Source organism: Esox lucius, chromosome 18 (genome assembly GCF_011004845.1).
Source record: "Esox lucius isolate fEsoLuc1 chromosome 18, fEsoLuc1.pri, whole genome shotgun sequence".
NCBI lineage: Eukaryota > Metazoa > Chordata > Actinopteri > Esociformes > Esocidae > Esox > Esox lucius.
Window position 1 is genome coordinate 11,852,429 of NC_047586.1, and position 17,330 is coordinate 11,869,758.

Below are 17,330 nucleotides of genomic sequence, written 5' to 3' on the forward strand. Positions count from 1 at the left end.
CCTGAGTTTATTCATGATGTACAGTGGAATCATTGCATACAAATACTATAACCATACTATGAAATACAAATTCTGAGCTGTATTGATGGTTTATATATTTATACTAACAGAATTGCATAGGGATAGACTAACATGTAAACAAAACAAAAAATCTTAAAAACGGATGGGGGTCGAAATATTGGCTTTTGTTTTCAGTATAGCCTCGTGCAGCCCAAATACAGCTGACTTGAACTTGAGACGTTACTATGGATTCCCCTTTCTGAAAAGGGCTAAAGTGTTGCTTGGGACTCCCTTGTTAGATCTAATAATAACTTACATCTAAGGTCGGGGGGCGGAGCCATGTTTCGTCATGTAGGCAGGAGGAAAACAGTACAGCGCCTGACCGATTTCAGAGCAGGAATCAAAACAAGAAACGGACACGCCTTCTTCGTATCTTACCTTAGCTGTCACAACTGCAGATATCTGGATGGTGCCATAAAACAGTACCACCAGTAATCAAGAAGATAGAATTATAGCACTTTACATGTGTGATTCAAATGGAGTCCGCAGAAATGTCTAACGGTCGTTTATAGGTTGAATTATTAATATTTGGATCAGTAAAATGCCCAACCAGAAAAGCAACAAGGGGAAGAGAAAACAACGCACTAATAGTAGTGGAGATGAACAAGAAAATGGAGCCAGTGCTACCGCAACAGGAGGAGCACCAGGGGTAGCAACCACAACAACAACAACATCGTTGGGGGCTACAGCTGCACCATTAAACGCTCATACAAGTGGTAAGAATGAAATTGTGTCAATCAATGCGTTATCGAAATTATTGCAATGGCTACATTGTATTTTGCCTTTTCGCAAGTCGACATCGCTAGTTCACTTTGCAGTTTATTGTTGTCATCTACTGTGTAACTCACGTGGTATTGTTTCATGTTCAACCTACATTATGCATTGATAAATAGAGGTTGGGTTGAGCTATATGCACTGCGACGCACACACGCACCGTTTCAGTTTGGTTGTGGCCTTGCAGAGGATGGTGCTATCAGGCTACCGCTTGTCTACTCAAGTTCAACTTAATTTCATGCCGTGTTTGTAAGCAATAAATAATAACACTGGCTGTGCGTATAGGCTGCAAATATTGTAACGTTATTAAAGTTCTACTTTGCCTACCTTACTATCATTATTGTTTTGGTAAAAATACAGGTAGGCCTAGTCTATGTTTAATATCTGATGAGTGTAATGGTTGACCAGTGATGGAATTCATTACAGCCTCAGGTTTATGCTCGGATCACACCATGGCAGATTTGATGACTCATATCTTATGGCAGAAGCATAGACAGATGTTCCTATTATTATTTTAAATCAGAACGGAGTTTCTTTTTAAAAATGTGTGTGTGTGTGGGGGGGGTGTAATTATGCATATTACATTGTACTACACACTCTGGAAACCATAAGAGCAAAGACAACGATATTCAGGAAATGAAAAAAGGAAATCTACCACCCGCTTGCAAGCGCACACGTGACAGACGTACACACACCCACACATGCTTCAAATGACGTGACAAGTGGCAGCAACAGATCTCCAAACATTTATTTTAGTATTAATGAGTCCAGTACTTCATTAAAAGTATTACTTTTGCTAAAGTTCCAGAGGCTTATGTGCATGTGCAGATCACGTCCTGCACATATATTTGTTCACTATATACTTCTACAGAGTATGTTGCAGATATGTCTTCCCCATCCAGGCAGCCACACATAGCAGGTTATTAAAGTTGACAATAGAATATTCCTTGTAGTCCAGTAGATTGTTACAATAAAATTGTGCTTTTTATAATCAAACCTTACAAAACGTAAGGAATCTTTTTGAGTTTACAGGTAGTCTGAAAAGCTTGTTGGAGAGACTATGCAGACACACCTGACCTGCAAAACAGTGCAATCCATGAGTGCTTGGACAGGTACACAAGGTTTGTTGTTTTGGCATTGTCTTCCAGCACATTGGATTTGAAGTGAAACAATTTATACAAGTTAAAAGTACAGACTGTCAGCTTGTATATAGGGTATGTAGATCCCTGTTTCCCCCAAAAGTTGGGATGCTGTGTAAAATGTAAGAAAAACAAAAGGCAATGATGTGCAAATCATTTAAACCTTATATTTAATAGAAAATAGAAAACATTTAATTTTTTCTTGGAAAATACATGCTCACTTGGAATTTGATGCCAGCAACATTTCAGAAAAGCTGGGACAGCTTATTCAGGCCCGGGTTAGTGAGTCTTGGGCATGAATTCTACAAGCTAAATCAAATTGAACCGCAGGTGTTCAGTTACAATCATGTCTCAGATTTTGACTTGTGATTTGGTTGGAAATCCATTCAGCTTATTGTGATTTTTTATACAGTGGCTCTCAAAACTATTCACCCCCCTTTTCTCATATCGTTGTGTTGTTACGACATTAAATCAAAATGGATTTCATTAGATCAACACAAAAAAGTCCATGATTTAAAAGTGAAAAATAAAGTCTGCAAATTGTTTTAAGTTAATTACAAATATAAAACAGAAAATAGATTGCATAGGTATTTACCCTCTTTGCTATGACAAACCTGAATGAGCTGTGGTGCTGTCAATTGTCTTAAGAAGTCATATCATCAGTTGAGTGGAGCCCACCTGTGTGCCCACTTGATATCAGGTTAAATACACATTTCTCTTGAAGGTCCCACACCTAGTTACTACAATCCTTAACCAAAACAACATTATTAAGATGAAACCCAAATCCAGAATAAGGTTCTTCAAAAGAACATTTCCAAGGCATTAAGCCTAAATATCCCCACAGTAAGTTCCTTTATTGAGAAGTGGCGATAAAATGGCACAACTGTGAGTCTGTGTAGTACAGGTTGTCCTCAACAACTAAGTATCCATGAGAGAAGGGCACTAGTCAGCGAGGACACCAAGAGTCCTATGGCAACTCTAAAAGAGTTACAGTCTGAGCTGGGAGGCCCTGTGCATTCTGCAACAGTAGGCCTGTTGCTTCACATATGTGACATTTACAGGAGAGTGCTAAAAAGAAAACAACTCACATCAAATCTTGGCTAGATTTTTCCAGAGAAATGTTGGAGAACCTGAGACCAAATGGAAGAAGATTCTATGGTCTGATGAGACTATAATAAAGCTTTTTGGGCTCAAGGCTAAGTGTTATAGTTGCCACAACCCTAATACCACACATCAGCTTGAGAACACTTTCCCTATCATACAGCATGGTGGTGACAGCCCCATGCGTTGGGGATGCTTTTCTGCATCAGGGCCTGGAAAGCTTCGGGATAGATGGCAAAATGGATGCAGCAAAGTACTGATAAATCCTGGAAGAAAACCTGGTGAAGTCTGTAAGAAAGTTGGGACTTGATAATAAGCATGATAAAGACCCGAAACATACAACCAAAAGGCACGGTGGAGTTTCTTAAAAAAAAAAAAATCAAATTGAGAATATGTGGAAAGAGTTAAAATTGTCTTTTTACCAAAGATTCCCATCGAACTTGATGGAGCTTGAACAATTTTGTAATGCAGAATAGACAACAATTACCCGGTACGAGGCTGGAGCCATATGTATGTTCTATCATCACTACTAGAATAAGCTTGCAATCACACATTGACCATTTCTAGACTGACATCATTCAGACATGTCTTGTTATGTCTCTCTTAACTAGAATGTATGGGTACTGGATCATTTTTTTTAGACATTGTGTGAGACATGCCTTTGTGAACTAATACTTGCTATGTTTATTATTTGTATTGTCTTCCTTCCAGCCCTAGTTTTTGATTTTGACTTATTCATTGCGTGGAGTGCACTTACTAGTACTGAGTTGTGTGGTTGTTCCACCTGGCTATCTTAAAATGGAAGTAGCTTTGGATAGAAGTTATGTTATTATGTAGTGTTGTGTCATGAGGAGATTGCTTGCACAGATACGTGAGCATGAATGGTTGCTACTGGTACCAGTGTTTCCTACATGTGGGGGACACTGATTGTAATAGGAGGTGTCCGGGGGCAATTGTTTTTGTTTTCATAGAACGGCTGTCAGACTTGCTTCTGGTGACTTTTGACACAAACAAGTAAGTTTAGCTTTTTTCTCTTAACTAACAACAAAAGAAGTTACATCTTAAGGGTCGCATTTATTTGTTTGTGTGTGATGATCAGTGTGGTTGCCAGCTTATCCACAGTCTGAATGTTGAAAGAAAAATGTTGGCAGCAAATATTGGACATTATTATAATAATGATGCTGTGTAAATAAGAATAGAAAAAAAAACATCTACTTTTTGGTCGTCCAGCCATGATGGTGGGTATAATAAAATATATTAGCCACACCAATTTGTTTGCCAGCCAATTACACCATAAAACCTAAATCACTCATGAGTACATGAAAATGTTTATTGTTAACGAATACATGCATTCCTAGTAACAAGGAACGTGACATATTGTTCAAAGATATTTTGACTAGACTCTATGCTGAGATATCATATGCTCAAATCTTGTTGATGCCACTGCTGAACATGTTTGACATAGAAATTTGCTTTAAATCAAAAGTTGTGTATATTTAGAGTATTTCTTTTTCTCATTTTATCAAGCTTACCTGCACAGTTCAATAGTTTTTTTAACAAGGAGAACAATAAGGATTAATATCTCAGTCATAACACAGTATAGAAAAGTGTTTACAGGCAGAGTCCAGTAGCCTAGCTATCGTATCGCCTTGTTTTCTGCCTCAGCTAGTGACGTTACTGCAGAGCCGACCGACACTGGGCTTCCATCTCAGACAAAATATACTGTTGTTTTGCCGTGGAGTGATTGATTCACTAGCGGTGTACCCCTGCGGCAGAACAGTGTTGCAGGAAACATTGACTAGAAATGGCGCATTTTGTCGTTATTGATGATGTTACTTTTGATGGTGGCAGTAGGAAGATTTCTGAAGTGTAAAGAAACTTCTTGTCTGCTCAGATCCAACCAAATGCCTCAAAACGCATTGAACAGCACTTCATCTCGCAGCAGGACAATGTCTCCTAAACATTCTGCTATAGCAACCAACAGGGTTTTTCAGGGTCAAAAAGTGGAATGTCCTTGACTGGTCGAGTCAGTCACATGACCTGAATCCAACTGAGTATGTGTTTCAGTTGATGAAGACAAGACTGGAAGCTAAAATGAAGATGACTGCTATACAGGCCTAGCAGAGCATCACCAGAGAAGATACTCCAAATCTGTCTATGGGTTGCAGACTTCAGGCACTCATCGACTGCAAGTACTAATTATGAAGATTTTATTCAAGATGATGTTATTTGTCCAATGACTTTTGGTCCCCTGAAATATTTTGAGGGATTATGCATAGAAAGGGATGTAATTCTTACATGTTTCACTGTTTATGGATGTAGATAACCTGTAGTTAAAGCTGGCACCCTACAGTTAAACCATTTAGTCATGTATCATTTCAAATCCAATGTGCTGGACTACAGTCTGAAAACAACAAAACCTGGTATGCAGTGTGTCTGATCTAACCAGTATATGAAACCAGATGGCTTTGTTGTACTGTAATCAAGTGTTTGGAGTGTCTTAACACCTTTGTGTATTGGTAAAATGCCCTTGTCTACGATTGAGAGTGGCAGCATCTATGAATGGCCCATTACAAACCCATATCTATCTCCCGCAACCGAGAGCATGGTTAAATTGTACGCATTGCCTGTTGCATTGCCGCTCATATCACTTTTCCAGTCTATGAGGTCAAGAGGAAAATGACCACCAGCCTGAAAATGACCACCAGCCTGTCTAAGACCGAAAATACCAAACAGAAAAGTCATACCAGAAAAATCATCCTCGTTTGCTTTTTGCCTTCAGTTTTTGCTTGGTCTTGACAGAAAAGCAGCTGTTGCAAACAGCCTTGACCTTGTATGGTCAATGCCATCTTGTGAGAAAAGCATTCTCTTTCACAAACACTCTCCCTCAGACCATGTCCCACCCTGTGAACTTGGTTTTAACCAAGGTTTGATGTCAGCAACTTTTGCCCTGTCTGACTGCTGTTTCCTCAGAAAAGCCTGTGCATAACGGACCTTGGGCCTTTTCTGTATCTGAGTCAAAACACGGTTGTTTTGCAAACATCTGAAGTCCCATGTTAGCTGGGTCCTCATCTGAGTCAGTGGGAAAGCACACATTTCTTCCCGTCGTCGGCCTGTACAGATTCTTGTTGCTCAGGGGTCTTGCGCTGGTTTGACACTCCTGCGTGACCCTAGAAAGAAATCAGCTAGCTGTGAAATGTAATCATTTCTTCAACCCGCTAGTCTGTCTCTGGTTCACTTCTTTTCCGATGCACTTCTTTGCTGCATCTGTTTGATGTATAACAGTCAATGAGCAATGTACAGAGCTGATCGTGTGTCTGCCCCATGTAGGCACACACTTTGAAGTTTGCTGGCTTGGTTGCTTTTTGATGTGATGATTTGATATCTGTGATACTCTAATATGCACATTCACAAATAATTACCTTTTCAGTTCACTTACCGAAATTTGATGATTCGGTTGTGATTTGTTTTTTTTTTCTGCCTCAGAATGACATTCATTTGCTAAGCACATTTACGCATACCCAGATGGTACTGCTTGTGATAGACATCTGTGGTGCAAACACCCCCCCAACCTGCTGCATCAGCGTCGCACCAACGCCCCCAAAGAGAGCTGGTGGCTTCTGGATTCTTCCGGGGGTCGCCAGCTGGGCACGCTGCCTGCCATTGGGACCTCATCGGAGGCAGGTATTTAAGGGCTCCCAAGGAGAAGCTGGGGAGAAAATGCTCAAGAGTGCAATGCCCAGCCAGGGTAGTACGCCCCCTGATGGCGTACTACCACAGCGACGCAGAGTACGGAGGTAGAGGAAGACAGCCAGTAGACGATGGGTGCAGTGGCCCCTGAGACCGCCTGCACCCACTCCTTCTCCTTCTCCTCAGCAACCTACTTGCCTTCCAGGGCCCTAAACAAATACGATGTGTCCGGTCTTTGTGTTCTGTCCCATTAAACAACATATAGTGACAGATGTAACACAATATATGCTAACTTGACTTGCAATTATATACAGTGGGTAGTGAGCATATACGATAATGGGATATAAGCAGCGGGTAAATAAACATCTAGATGCAGAGAGCTGAGTTTTTGGTGCAATATAGTGCAGCTGTTTAACTGACCAGTTATGGGGGACCACAGCATAGGGAAAAGAATGATTCAGGTTGCAGGATGTTTGGGTCGAAATTGACCTGTATTGACCTGTAAGCCAGCTTGCTTTAAGCCTATCGATGGGAAAAAAATCTTAGGCTGGGAAGGGGTCAGCTATGAACTCTCAACTATGAACAACCTTTTCTGCAGAACGTATGTTGTCTTACAGTTCACCTCCCAAACCAGAAGGTGATGGAGTAGGTGAGGATGGACTGTACGACTGATGTGTTGAGCCAGATCAGGATTGACTTGGAGATTTTTATATTATTTCTATCGCCTCGCATGGCAGAGAACCAATGTTCAACTTTAACTAATGAATCCTGTTTTAAATTATCCTAATACTCCAACATTATTTTCTTATACTCCCTTAAATCTATACAAGTAGCTTGAACTGCAGTGACAGGGAAATGTCCCAAGTATCCCCTGTGAAGGCGGTCTACTTGGCAAGCTTGTTAACAGCAGCCTGTGTGGAAGTGACCGTGTTGCCAAAAGCGGTATGTCAATCAGCCGTCCATGCGTACCCATTCCTGTTCAGACGGCTCTTGGTCAAAGAAACACGGTCAGTCATAACCGTCCACCCAATCACTGTGCGAAGGCCCCTTCGATTCTACCCCGACGACAACAACGTTCATGTGAACTGTATGTACAGCGACAGGTTAAAACCCGCAAAGGGCTCTTCTTTTGTGCAGTGCCAGAACATGCTGTGTACAGTGGTCCCTGTTCAACCAGAGTCTTCCTACTGTAGTCTGTCTGCCACAGATTACCTCTGTGATCAGGAGCCAACATGTCAACGTTTATTTTGTTGTTTAATGTAAATGTATATTTTCTCTGTAAAAGAGAGCAGAAAAATCTGTAGAGCGTCACTAATAAAGGCTAATGTGCCTGTGGCAAATCTCCTGTATTTTTCAGTTTGTAACCTGTTTTAAGCACTTTTCTCTCCAAAGCTTGTTTTCTCACATCTGCCTCTTGTTCCGCAGCACCAGATATACAGTTTCGTGACCAATATTTTCAGATCATCAAAACAACAGCAACTGTATTTCCCCTGATTCATATGTCCCTCTCACGTTGGACGTGCTGTCTCTTTTCTGGGCGGGGCTTATGTGGTCCCCTTCTGTAAAGATACATTTGTATCCGGTTGTTGCTGACATGGACTTCATAAAAGCAATGTTTGGGCATTTTTATCATTTGTTTGTCAGGGAAGATGGATAGAGGTGAGAGTTTTTGCTGAAAGACCAGCGGTCTAGATTCCAACCCATGCTGCCCCAGCACATGTTCACCAGAAGCTGATGCTTAGTGCTGGACCTCCCTGGGCACATTTTCTATAGACATTTGCTCTAGACAGCATTTCTTGCGAGTGGAAGGTGTTTACTCAGAGATGCCCTGTTATATTCCTGTGGCATCAAAATATTTGACTAAGACTTCACTTCTTAAATATTTGGTTGGCATAACCACACTTTGCTTTAATATTTTGTAACGTTTTCCTACCCCGCCTGTTTTGAACAGTGGACTACTTGAGCATTATGGCCATGTTTACACAAGTACAAAATTGACCATCATCACTAAGTCAGTTTAGAAAACATGCCTTTTTGTTAGCAAGTGTTTCACTGCAACGTCAAAGGTCAAACCTTTAAACTTTGGTGGTTTAAGGGTTACTTTCAAGGAGTAATACAGAATCACAATGCACGTCCAATCAGCACCTCATGTTTTTATTCATGCTTCGTACGGTGCAAAAAGTTTTAAAGAGTATAGTGATGCTTGTTTTGTGTCTTGCAGAGGCCCCATGTGCCACGCCACACGTGTGCAGTCTGGCCAGGGACATTAACCTGGAGAAGGATGATTATCAGCGCGTGGTGTGCAACAGCGACAGCTGCCCCTATGGAAACTGGATGCACCTGCAGTGCTTCTACGAGTGGGAGAGCAGCATCCTCGTCCAGTTCAACTGCATTGGAAGGGCCCGGAGCTGGAATGAAAAGCAGTGCCGACAGAACATGTGGACTAAAAAGGGATACGACCTGGCTTTCCGCTTCTGCTCCTGTCGCTGCGGCCAGGGCCACCTTAAGAAAGATACGGACTGGTACCAGGTGAAGCGCATGACGGAGGTGAAGAAGAAGATGCCTCTGGAGAAGGGCATGGGGAAGCTGGGCGGCCCAGCTGGTGCGTGCGGAGGCGGGCTGGATTCGCCCGAGGACCCCAAGAAGGGCAAACTGCCTGGGGGTGGCAAGCTGGTTCCCAGAGCCTCCAGTCAGGAGCCGCCTCGCCGACAGTCAGTAGATCGGCAGAACTCTCAAGAGAGGAGCCATGGAGGCCTGTTTTGTGGAAGCAGCCTGGGCCCACGCTCTCCCTGTGACTCCCCGGGCCAGTCCCCTCCATCAGGGTTCTCCTTCTTCTCCCCGCCAGCCTTTACTGGGCCCCGCAGCTCCCGGCACCTAGGGGAGTTCCTGAAGAACGCAGTGCACATGGAGACCCACCGGAAGCACATGCTGGCTAGCGGTATGCTGGGTCGTGGAGGCCACCTGGATCACACTATCTTGCCCTTGCCTAGACTGACCCCAGGGGACAACCCAGTACAATTCCTCCGAAGGCTTGACCTCACAGAGCTACTCACTCACATCCCCAGACACAAGCTTAACACCTACCATGTTCGTATGGAAGATGACGCCCAGGCAGGCCAGGGTGAGGACCTGAGAAGGTTCATCCTGTCAGCTCTGAGTGCCAGCCACAGGAATGTGGTCAACTGTGCCCTGTGCCACCGCACTTTGCCTGTCTTTGAGCAGTTCCCCCTGGTGGATGGGACACTATTCTTGAGCCCCTCCAGGCATGATGAGATAGAGTATGATGTGCCGTGCCACCTGCAAGGTAGGTTGTTAGTACAGTGTCGATGTCAAACTGAATTTTAAACAATTGGGTTATTAAAACAAGGGGACATACGAAAAGTTTGCAAGCCAAAATGTTATCGTTCTTGTTTGATATTTTGTGGACCAATTTTCCCGCAAAAAATCTCATGAAACCTGTAACTACAACATATAAAATAATTAGCTGAGCCGTCTGCTAATCTGCAACTAATGTGTACACTAAAAAGTGCAGCCTTAATCCTGACAGCTGATAAGGTCTCAGGGGCCACAATATGTGGCAGTTATTATTTGGACCAGAGCTGTTTTCAGATTTGCATGTTTTAATGTAGAGTAGTTACAGAGTGAAACCAACTTGTGAACTTAGATGTTCTACTTTTAAATGTGCGGTGCATTTGGAAAGTGTTCAGAACCCTTCACTTTCTCCATATTTTCTTATATTATAGAGTAAATTTATAATTTATGATTTTTTTTCCTCAATCTACACACAATGCCCCATACTAAAAATGCAAAATTACGTTTTGGGAAAATATTCAATTGATTAAATAAGTCATATCTGAAGTATCTTGTAATAGTATTCAGATGCTTTATTCAGTAATTTATAGAAGGGCCTTCGGCAGTGATCACAGCCTCAAGTCTTCTTGGGTATGCTTCTACCAGCTTAGCACACCTAGATTTGGGCAGTTTCTCACATTCTTCCTTGTAGATCCTCTGAAGCTCTGTCAGATTGTATCCAAAGCATCTGTAAACTGCTATCTTTAGGCCTCCCCCTAGATAAACAGTGGGCTTAGGGTCTGAATACATACTTTGTTTTCAATAAACTGGCATGTCCAATAATGTCATTATGGGGTATTGTGGTGTATTGATGGAAACATTTGTTATAGTTTAATTAATCATAAATTAAGTATATAATACAACAGAAAGTACAGTGCAGAAAGTACAGTGATCTGAATACTGTATGTCAAACGAAAAACAATTATAAAAATTTTCAACAAACCACACCACTGAAGTACTTTTTCATTTTTAAAGAAAACAATGTTAATTGAAGACAGTGTAGATGTATCGTTTAGTAACAGAAGGATGGTTTGTGCTGTAATTCTGTAAGGATATGTGCATCTCTTCAGTAAAATACCTTTGGTAAAATGTTCAGTGGAAACAATTTAATGTAGTTATTAGTGCATGTACTCGAATGTGTTAAAAGTTTTAAACTTTGTAATCATTTGTATTGGATTTAAATACAATTCATGTGAAGAATCAGTCTCATCTCAGAGAATATTTCTTTTTAAACAATAATTGATTTGAGTTTTAAATACATTTATTGTTAATAATGTAGTCTGATTGATGCTCTGTTAGTGTTGAATTTCTTTATAGTTTCAAAAGGTGTGTAGTGGGGTGGGACAGACAAGCTCCTTAGAATTTTACGTTAAATATTTACTCTGGTCTGCGGAGGGTATTATCTTTTGTGTGTACTTGAGATACGGTCCCACCATAAACCTCGCAGTGGCAAGATAAAATAATGACTTTCACTGAGAATTAAATTCAATGATTATGCCACACAAATATAATCAAGCGTGTCATCCATATCCATGAAGTCAATCCGCTTTTCCACAGGCAGCTCTTTTATATTAATCACATGGATATTAATTAAAACAGTGGATTGTTGATGTGATCTTCAGGCTTTGATATGCATGATTCACATCCATTTTCAACAAGATCCCTTTCATGCGTTTACTTTCATGCTGTTGGACGTATTGTGGATTCTGTTAAACAACACTGTTGTCTCTCTTATAAAGGGAGACTGATGCACCTGTATGCAATCTGTGTCGACTGTCTGGAGGGAGTCCACAAAATCGTCTGTATCAAGTGCAAGTCCAGGTGGGATGGGAGCTGGCACCAGCTGGGGACTATGTACACCTACGATATACTGGCCGCCACACCATGTTGTCAGGTAAATAGACTATTGCCCCTTCATACATTATTTTCTTCTCATAAATAGGGATTCAGCTTTGGGTCAGCCTGTGCATTGTCACGGGCACCCTGACTCTAACTATCCTGGCCAATGTAAATAACGAATACTGGTTTTGTATTGTGGCTTTATCTCTTCCTATCTGTTTGTATGGATTGCAAAGTCAACTGCTTGTGATTTAGCCATTTCCTCTTTTTGTGCTTCTAGGCCCGTCTGAACTGCAAACACTGTGGCAAGCCAGTCATAGATGTCAGGGTGGGAATGCAGTACTTCTCAGAGTACAGCAACGTGCAGCAGTGCCCTCACTGTGGGAATCTCGACTACCACTTTGTCAAGCCATTCTCTTCATTCAAAGTCTTGGAAGCTTATTGACAAATGTTGTGCATGCATGCTAGTACTGTTTATCTTGTTTCAGTTTTTTATCTAGGCAACTTTATTTATCCTTAAATACCTTTTTCCGTTCTCATGTATAGAAAGAATATGACTCCACAAAAATGTACAAGACATCATCTATATGATTTCTGAAAAGGTTCTATTCATAACACGTTAAACGGTTTGGAACTGTTTGGCACTTATAAAGACAAGCAACACATTATACTGTGACAAGTGAATGTATCTGTATGACGATTATTATTTCTTTTTTACAAAAGAACCAAAAAATCTCTAATAAATCAGAGAAATAAATGTTGAATGGTTGTTCTTGTTCATCAGGAGGGAATTCAACTAAGATAGAATGGCGCATCACATGCAAAACCAGTGACAGAGACATGACCTGCAAAGCTGTTGTCATGCCATCGACTTTGCATGTTAATTTACAGAGTAACTTTCAATATGTCTACAATACATTTCTAACCTGGGACACTTTTTTTTTAGACTGCTTTGCTGGTGGCAAGAGTGGGACACCCAGCTCTCATACAGTAGGCAGTCTGATTCCAAGATGAATGCAATCACTTCTGTTTCAGTAAAACAAAACCACTCTGGTCAGCCTAGTTGAATTCCCTTCATCAAATCCAAACAGCAAACAAAGTAATAGGTGGAAATCCGTCATTTCATTGATGATGCCATGAACCTGATTGGTTAAGATCAGCTCCAGCATCCCTAGAAACTTGTTTATCACCTGTTTTATTTAAAGGGGTAGTTGCAAAACATGCTTTTATTCTGCTTGTTTGATTATCAAAATTACTGGATTTGTAAAAATTACCCCCTTTTTGAGCTTTTAAAAAAAACTATTCTGGAATTTCAGCCTGTTCAGATGGGATAGAACATTTTGGCCAAAAAGATTACCTCAATCTAAGCTGATTAATTAACCCATAATGCGTAAGAGGGTGTGGTCTATTGCCACTCTACCACAGCTAAGAGTTGTTTTTAGGCACAACACGCTGCAAGTCCCAGATGCATTGTGGCTATTACAGACAGGGTTTCTTACTCAGTCACAGCAGTAAAAGGTACTGTGATGTCATTCCCATAGGATAAGGTGTATACCTCAGCTATCAGCCAATCAGCATTCAATATTTTGAGTGCCCAGTTGGTAATAGAAGAATTACCATTCATCTGGGTCAGGGAATTGGCTGTAGACATGTTATGTATTTTGATTCCATGTCTGGAATGTTGGAGAGAAGTGTACCTATAATAAAGGTAATACATTTTTTTCAATATATATTTTCTGTTCATTTACAAGCTATAATGGACAGAGACAGTGAAGGATGACAAAGAAATGTGATCTATCTGAGCGCCGGACTCAATCCTATTTTGCACCACCCTAGACCTCATGCTAAGCATTGCTAACAACAGGTGGAAGGTAACCTACTGCCTAGCTGTAGATTAGTGGTTGGAGCATCTGACCGAATCCCTGAGCCAGCAAGGCAGATCCATTTATTTGTTCTGTCCCTCAGTAAGGCAGTTAAACCTACTTTCTCCCCTGGTCATTCCTATAAATGAGAATGTGTTCTCAGTCAACTTACTTTGTAAAATAAGGGACACTTAAAAAAAATATATATATCTTGACAAACACGGCTCACACTGTAATTTAAGACCCAATATAACAAATATGCATACATCGCTGGTTACTACTTCTTGTGTTTGTAAGGAATATTAATGCATTCCAAAAAATATGTTTCTCAGTCCCCAAGTCAAATCCCTGAGCCAGCCACAATGATGCAAAGGAACACAGGGCTATATTGAGCCATTTGATTGCATGGAACGCCTTACTGCTGCAAATCACATAAGTCATTAGGAAAGATTGTTTAAAGATGCAGTTTGAGACTTATGTAAATAACAAACTTAACCTCTTTTTAAAACTTCCCATTTTGGGCTCAAAGTATAATTATTTGTTTATATGTGCATTATCATTCAGTAGAATAAATATCATACCTCAGTTTGCCAAGACATTTCAAGTTTGAACGCGAGTGGATTTGATGGCATAGGGCACATTGACACGCACACGACAGCACAATTGTTCGACACCCATACTGGCTCAACAACGCCACTTTTATAACTAGTGGCAAAATAGAGTGCATCTTGAAGAAATAGAATAAAGCGACATCTCTCAGCTCGATTTATTTGACTTAAACAAATGTCAGACAGGCCAACTTGTAACTAGGTTTGCATGGAATAGAATCCAAAATCAGACTGTGTAGACTATTGTTAAAGGTGGAAAGTACAGAACACAGGTTCGAGGGGACCCTGATTATTTAATGAACGGGTCTAATAGTAACACCCCATCAAAGACCCTTTTAGGCAGTATATTGCAACAATGTCATGATACAGAGACCCTGTTCAAATGCATAAAGCGATACCCTTAATTGTCTCAGTAAAGAAATAGATTGCAAGACTGATCTCAAATAAATGGGAAGATTGTGTGATTCACTGCTTTGTGAAATCTATTTTGTAATAGGTTTACCGAACATGTGAGATTAGGATGTATGATCCTGCTCAGGGAAAGCCAGGTAGATAATTACTTGGCTTAGGTGCTGGGGTTGTCTACCTGTTGCAACTTGTCGTTAAACATGTATGCTCAAGGATGAATCGAATGTTAGACATGAATGTAATGGGCAGTGTTACTATATTCCTTGTTTTTGTTACGCTCTAATTTTTATTTAGATTATCTTTTGTCTTGTGTCATACTTCTATATTCAGGTTTTGTATTATTTGGTGTTTTATGTTTTCTGGGGACCCCAGGAAGGGTATAGCTGTTGCATTTGGCAATAGCTAATGAAGATCTTAATAAAATCCTCGCAGCCCATCATGTTGTTGTGTGTAAATATCTTTGTTTCCTAACTCCCACACCATCAGACGGAGCCTTTAAAGGGCCAAGGAGGCTCCAGGGAAATAAATGTTATCAGATACAGTATCTCACAAAAGTGAGTACACCCCTCACATTTGTGCAAATAATTGATTATATCTTTTCATGTGACAACACTGAAGAAATGACACTTTGCTACAATGTAAAGTAGTGAGTGTACAGCTTGTATAACAATGTAAATTTGCTGTCCCCTCAAAATAACACAACACACAGCCATTAATGTCTAAACCGCTGGCAGCAAAAGTGAGTACACCCCTAACTGAAAATCTCCAAATTGGGCCCATTAGCCATTTTCCCTCCCTGGTGTCATGTGACTCATTAGTGTTACAAGGTCTAAGGTGTGAATGGGGAGCAGGTGTGTTACATTTGGTGTTATCGTTTTCTCACTCCCTCATACTGGTCACTGGAAGTTCAACATGGCACCTCATGGCAAAGAACTCTCTGAGGATCTGAAAGAGTTGTTGCTCTACATAAAGATAGCATTGGCTATAAGAAGATTGCCAAGACCCTGAAACTGAGCTGCAGCATGATGGCCAAGACCATAGAGCGGTTTAACAGGACAGGTTCCGCTCAGAACAGGCCTCACCAGTGGTTAACCAAAGTTGAGTGCACGTGCTCAGCGTAATATCCAGAGGTTGTCTTTGGGAAATAGACATATGAGTGCTGCCAGCATTGCTGCAGAGGTAGAAGGGGTGGGGGGTCAGCCTGTCGGTGCTCAGACCATACGTCGCACACTGCATCAAATTGGTCTGTATGGCTGTCGTCCCAGAAGGAAGCCTCTTCTAAAGATGATGTACAAGAAAGCCCGCAAACAGTTTGCTGAAGACAAGCTCATGGATTACTGGAACCATGTCCTGTGGTCTGATGAGACCAAGATAAACCTATTTGGTTCAGATGGTGTCAAGCTTGTGTGGCGGCAACCAGGTGAGGAGTACAAAGACAAGTGTGTCTTGCCTAAAGTCAAGCAATGGTGGTGGGAGTGTCATGGTCTGCATGAGTGCTGCCGGGCACTGGTACAGTTCATTGAGGGAACCATGAATGCCAACATGTACTGTGACATACTGAAGCAGAGCATGATCCCCTCCCTTTGGAGACTGGGCTGCAGGGCAGTATTCCAACATGATAACGACCTCAAACACAACTCCAAGACATCCATTGCCTTGCTAAAGAAGCTGAGGGTAAAGGTGATGGACTGGCCAAGCATGTCTCCAGACCTAAACCCTATTGAGCATCTGTGGGGCATCCTCAAACGGAAGGTGGAGGAGCGCAAGGTCTCTAACATCCACCAGCTCCATGATGTCATCATGGAGGAGTGGAAGAGGACTCCAGTGGCAACCTATGAAGCTCTGGTCAACTCCATGCCCAAGAGGATTAAGGCAGTGCTGGAAAATAATGGTGGCCACACAAAATATTGACACTTTGGGCCCAATTTGGTTATTACACACCTCTAGACTGTTTAAGGGCTTTTTGTCCCAGAAGGAGAGTGATGGTCCTGCATTAGATGACCTGGCCCAAAAATCACCCAACCACAACCCATTTAAGATGGTTTGGGCTGAGCTGGAGCGCAGAGTGAAGGAAAAGCAGCCAGGAAGTGCTCAGCATATACGGGAACTCCCTCATGTACTGTAGGTGTGTCAAAAAAATTTTTGGTGGGTACTGTATGTATCCAAAAATAAATCTGATACTGAAGACAAAGCTATAATTCGGTATGCCTTACCAGTCAGGATGGGCTACGTTCATGTTCAAAACTAAGTACACCGTCAAGTTCCTCCTCTCCATTTTGATAGGATTAGGATCTGGGCTTTGACTCGGCCAGTCCATAATTGTGCATTTCTTCTCTGGCATGAATTTGGTGTAATGACCTGTTTTATGTGGATGGCTGGTGGTCTGGGATTTTCTCTGTTTGATGATCCATTGTACAGTCAAATGGTGTATGTTGAATTGCGTGGAAATTGCTATGTAACCTCACACCCCATACACATGGGCATTGAAAATCTTTCTT

At 41.4% G+C, this 17,330-nt stretch overlaps 1 protein-coding gene across 2 annotated transcripts; it reads left to right on the forward strand.

Moving 5' to 3' along the window:
- Positions 1-382: 382 nt before the first annotated feature.
- heca (hdc homolog, cell cycle regulator) lies at positions 383-12,711 on the forward strand. Of its 2 annotated transcripts, XM_020056116.2 has the most exons (5): positions 705-776; positions 1,867-1,955; positions 8,986-10,068; positions 11,855-12,009; positions 12,235-12,711. In XM_020056116.2, exons 2-5 carry the CDS (start codon positions 1,895-1,897, stop codon positions 12,397-12,399), a joined length of 1,464 nt encoding a protein of 487 aa, XP_019911675.2. In that variant the 5' UTR covers positions 705-776; positions 1,867-1,894; the 3' UTR covers positions 12,400-12,711. The 2 variants fall into 2 exon arrangements, with proteins under 2 accessions (XP_010880880.2, XP_019911675.2); XM_010882578.4 differs by lacking the exon at positions 1,867-1,955 and having other exon boundaries at positions 383-776.
- The last annotated feature ends 4,619 nt before the right edge of the window (positions 12,712-17,330 follow it).

Coding starts and splice junctions, on each gene's coding strand:
- heca (XM_010882578.4), top strand. CDS start 602: ATGCCCAACCAGAAAAGCAACAAGGGGAAGAGAAAACAACGCACTAAT. Junction 10,069..11,854: donor TGTGCCGTGCCACCTGCAAG/GTAGGTTGTTAG, acceptor TCTCTTATAAAG/GGAGACTGATGCACCTGTAT. Junction 12,010..12,234: donor CCGCCACACCATGTTGTCAG/GTAAATAGACTA, acceptor TTGTGCTTCTAG/GCCCGTCTGAACTGCAAACA.